The 5291-nt window shown below is 34.8% G+C and overlaps 1 protein-coding gene across 1 annotated transcript in view; it reads left to right on the top strand.

Moving 5' to 3' along the window:
* LOC107665051 (voltage-dependent R-type calcium channel subunit alpha-1E-like) overlaps positions 1 to 5291 on the top strand; it is a gene marked incomplete at its 3' end in the record, with an annotated part of 118466 nt that overhangs the window by 110401 nt on the left and 2774 nt on the right. Inside the window, exons 21-24 of the mRNA XM_016455796.1 lie at positions 1471 to 1733; positions 3760 to 3868; positions 3968 to 4097; positions 5136 to 5162. Coding sequence (XP_016311282.1) covers positions 1471 to 1733; positions 3760 to 3868; positions 3968 to 4097; positions 5136 to 5162 — 529 coding nt within the window. The remainder of the gene's footprint in view (positions 1 to 1470; positions 1734 to 3759; positions 3869 to 3967; positions 4098 to 5135; positions 5163 to 5291) is intronic.

Genomic DNA, 5291 nt, shown 5'->3' with positions numbered 1-5291 from the left:
AACTAATCATTGCCTGGGTTGCGTACGTATGTGTGGGGCGGAGCTATCAAAATAGGGGCGAGACCCTTTTGGGGTAGTGCGTGTTTGTTTTGGTGATTTCAAATGTCAACATTGGCTACCAGAAATCGCGTACCCCACCTTTAATGACAGAATGTTAATTTCTGGGTGAGCTATTCCTTTAACCACTAGGGCTGGATTTTGACACAAGTTTCACGATTCGATTTGATTCTCATTCACAAGCTTGCGATTTGATTCGATTACTGATTCGATTCGATTCAATATAGATTATTTTGGATTCATAATATTGAAGGTTAAAATTGACTGATTTGTTCAAATTACACAATAAAATTTAAATAAAATTTAAAGTTATTGAAGTTTTTTAAATAATAAAGTTACAATTACATAATAATATTTCTAGTTCAATTTGTTTTTTTAAAAATATAAACATAATGGTGGCTGTCATAAAAAGTTGATGGATTTCATAAATTACACATTGAAGAACAGTAATATTTATAATGAATATTTTATATGATGCATATATTTAGCAAAATGCCCCTCCCTACAGTTTATTTCGGCCGGACAGGGCATCACAATATGGTAAGGGACATAACATTTCCGTCACACGCTTGAGGTATTCGGCCGATCACAACGCACTGGATAGCTGGCCAATCAGAGCACACCTCGCTTTTCAGACCGATGAGCTTTGTAAAAATCGACGCGTTTCAGAAAGGCGGGGCATAGAGGAGAAACAATAATGTACAGTATGTGGAAAATAATGTGTTTTTTTAACCTTAAATCGCATAAACACATTTCATTACGCCAAATACACAAAATAATGCTCTTTTTAGCAACATCATATGACCGCTTTAATGTGAAGATGATTAGTTCACGTGCGCCTCGCGTCTGTTGAACTGAGGCGCTACAGCGATCTGTCACTCCACATTAAACAGCGCCAGAACAGCATTTATTGTTTGAATACTGCAATACAATGAACAGAATTTGAAATCTGAGACTTTGTTTCATATTAAAAGTACCAAAGCACAATGCTTATTGCGATATATTGGATGGGAAGTGCCCTTCAACGTTCCGTCCATTAACTGAAAACAGGCTAGACTAATCGATTCTTGGGATTTAAGAATCGATATCGTTCCGTAAAAATGAGAATCGATTAATATTGAGATATCTATATTTTTTACCCAGCCCTATTAACCACAGACCTTATTTTACTCATAAATTAAAAGCTGCTGTTTCAAAAACCTATTAGAACTTTGTGAGGAAACTGGCAAATTGGCCTTTCAGGTTGATCTACAAATTGACATCATGACTGAACAGCTCTATTCACATAACTTCATGGTGACAGTTTACATTAATTTCACATATACTTATTTATTTTTTATAGCCAAGTACAAAGTATTCTTTGTTGGAAGACTGGAGAGAGAAATTCAGCTATTAACTTCTCTTCTTCCACAGGCAGAACAAACCAGACAATTCTGAATCATCAGAAACCAAACCAGCCAATTCCCCCCACAAAAGCCCACCTCAGGACTCAGAACCTGCAACTCTGCAGCTCACTGACAGCACACTCCAGCAGTCCCCACAGGCAACTTTGAGTTCCGGCGAGACCGATAATAACAACCACAGATGCTTGAATCAGGATAAGTCCTCTCTCAACACCAGCATCGTGATAGAGGTCACCGACACTCAGCCTTCCATGGAGCTGACCTCCATTACGGGTTTGAGCATCCATGCACCTCTGAGAACCCTACTGATAAGAGCAGCTAGACTGATTGCTGTTGGTTAGTGCTGGATTGGTGCTGGTCTAGCTAAAGGAAGACAGCAGAACCAAGCTGTTCGTTAGCAATGGCCATTAACATGCTCTTTCTGGTGAAGCTGTTTAGCAAAAGAAAATTTTGCTGGTTAAGCTACTTAAAAAATCCTAGTAGTAACACCATGACCAGCAATGCAGGTCTTCTCAGCAGGGGAAAGTACACAAATATAAACTTATGTTATTTTATTCAAATTTTTTCTTATCAGTACAATACTTTACATACACCACAAAACACTTTTTTAGCATTTTATTATTAGACACATAGTCTCATGTAATGTTTCATAAAACTTTATAAATGAGTTAATCCTTAGATTTGACTTGTGACTTTGACTCCAATGTATTTCTAATGCTCAAAAAGGGAAGTCTCATTTTTTTAAAGGTCCCATATTGTCAAACCTGAAATTTCCTGGCTTTTTTCACGATAACTGAGGTCTAGGGGCTATTTAACTACCATATAAGTTTCAAAACAGTCAGTCCACAGTAAAATGCACACAGCCTGCATAAAGTAGCTGTGATTTTTCAGGAACCGTTTTGACTTCCGTAAAAAGTTGATGTCAGAACTACTCGGTCACCGCCTTCAGTCACCACCCCGAGCACTGCTCACAGTCCCACTCTCCTTTTGTCAAACCCCCAGACAACATCGCGTTCATGCTATTGCTGAGCAACAACAACATGGAAACATGTCGAAAAGGTTAACTTTAACCACGAAACCAGATCGTCTGACCTATAACGTTACACTCTCACTCAAAGGATGGACGATCTGACAGGATTGTTACTATGAGGTGGATCACATCTAACGTGCATAGTAAAGACAAACTCACCGTGTCTATCTAGTCATGATGAAGATGTATATACATTTCAATTTCAGCAGGCAACTATTTTTACAATAGACATGATATTTATCCTATATGCAATAGCTATATTAGTAATATTGTGCAACAAGCTCCCAGTTGTCTTCATTTAATGAGTCATACTGAGTTGAAATAAACATAAATATAACACTAAATTTAAAAATAAAAATACATTTGAGCTATTATATTTTTAATATAAATTATCTATAATATCTTTAATATTTAATATTATATATTGTTTTAATAATATTATTTATATATATATATATATATATATATATATATATATATGTATCTGTAATATCTATAATATCTATTTTTATTTTATCTAATTTTTGTGCAACAAACTCCCAGTTGTCTTCTTTTACTGAGTTATACGCTGCTGCCAGGATTCTGACTAAAACCAGAAAATCTGAGCATATCACACTAGTCCTCAGGTCCTTACACTGGCTTCCAGTTACATTTAGGATTGATTTTAAAGTACTTTTACTCATTAATAAATCACTCAATGGCCTAGGACCTAAATACATTTCAGCATTGATATGCTAACTGAATATAAACCTAACAGACCACTCAGATCATTAGGATCGAGTCAGTTAGAAATACCAAGGGTTCACACAAAACAAGGGGAATCTGCTTTTAGCTATTTTGCCACCCACAGTTGGAATCAGCTTCCAGAAGAGATCAGATGTGCTAAAACATTAGTCACATTTAAATCTAGACTCAAAACTCGTCTATTTAGCTGTGCATTTATTGAATGAGCACTGTGCGATGTCCAAACTGATTGCACTGTATTTTATGTATGTAATCACTTTCTATTTTCTATAATCATTTTCTGTCTTAAATTCATTTTAAATCAATTTTTTAAATCATTTTCAACGTTTTTAAATTCCTTGTTTTATTTTTGTGATTTTTTTTTATGATTATTTTACTTTCTTTTATGTAAAGCACTTTGAATTACCATTGTGTACGAAATGTGCTATATAAATAAACTTGCCTTGCCTTATACTAAGATGAAATAACCATAAAAATCCATCATGTAAAAGCTCACAATTTCTAATATATACCTGGATTTTACAGGTAACAGTAAAGACGTGGAGGCCTCAAAGACAGAAAAAGAAGAGGAAACCCCAGATGCACCAAAAGCCCCTCCTCCTGTCAGCATGTTCATCTTCAAACCCAACAACCCGTAAGGCTGAATGTTTATAGAACCACAGCTGTATTCTATATTTTATGAATATTTTCTCATTTCATCTCTTACTCTTTCTATTTTACATCTCTTTCACAGGGTCCGCAGGGCCTGCCACTATATTGTCAATCTTCGTTATTTCGAGATGTCAATCCTTCTTGTGATCGCCGCCAGCAGTATCGCCTTGGCTGCTGAAGACCCTGTCAACACTAATTCAGACAGGAACAAAGTAAGAATTCCCCTCTACCGCCATGTCAACAGCATTTTCAATAATTTTGTAAACAACAACCATATGTAAATAGTTCTGCTACAGTTCTCAGATGGTTTAAATTAGAATTGCATTTGTGTTTTATTAAGTGCTTCTAAGGAAATGCTGAGTATCTTTAACTTACTTAATTTAAACATTACCCATCATTAGATGACATAAATATTTTTGGATAATTTTCATGTTCTGCAGTATGACAGGTTATATTTAAAACTACTATAAACTGTAATTTATTTATGCTTTTACAATGCATGCAACTTTCATAACCTCATATTAAATGAGATACTAAATGGAATATTGTGCTTTTAAAAATTAATTTGTCATCTTTAAAAAAATGCTGACCTAACACTTTTCATAATGCATGCATAGGAAATTTAATCTTAAAAATGCTGATTAAAATTTTTTTTACAACTACCCAGTGTCATTACAAATGCAACATGTCTGTTACTTTGAATAAATAAAAAAGGATTTTTTTCCCAAATAAAATCTTTCATTTTTGACAATATAAATAAATTCACAGTAGATAGATGTTTGAGTTTCTTTGGTCCTGGTGATATTGTTCCCTGTTGGTCATGGAGTGTTTGGCATAGTTTGCAAGCTAATAGAAATTCGATTTTTGTTGCAGGTTTTATATTTCCCTAGTGACAGTGCACCAGCTGTATAAAACCACAGCTAATTACATGCTAAGACTCTTCAAGTAATAGTTGATGAGATCTTGTGTGTATGTAAACGAATTACATAAGCTATGTTCTCGATGTTGAAGAAGCTGAAGATGTCGCCTCTTTCACTTTCAGAAATGCACAAACTTGTATTTAAATCTATACAATGAGGGTAATGTCAGTGCTGTGACGTTGGAAGTTGATCCATGATGAAAATAGCAACATTCTGGCTTGTTCAAATTTAGCAGTCAGTGGCAAACAATGCTAATGTCTCATAAGTCTCGTGTATTTTCTAGTTTGCAAATGCTGACATTGTAATCCTTTTTGGATTACGCCTCTTAAGACTATTAAAAGACTTCCCAAACTCAAGGTATGTGAACATGAAAGGAATACACAACCGTTCGCAAGTCAGGGGTCAAAAGGTTTGTTTGTTTGTTTGTTTGTTTTAAAAGAAATTAAACACAAGATTTCTATTTCAAATAAATGCTGTTTTTTAAAG

The sequence above is a fragment of the Sinocyclocheilus anshuiensis genome, unplaced genomic scaffold (assembly GCF_001515605.1).
Source record: "Sinocyclocheilus anshuiensis isolate Anshui unplaced genomic scaffold, SAMN03320099.WGS_v1.1 scaffold555, whole genome shotgun sequence".
Classification (NCBI taxonomy): domain Eukaryota; kingdom Metazoa; phylum Chordata; class Actinopteri; order Cypriniformes; family Cyprinidae; genus Sinocyclocheilus; species Sinocyclocheilus anshuiensis.
Note: the sequence above shows the minus strand (reverse complement) of the source record. Positions and strands in the feature narration are given on the sequence as shown.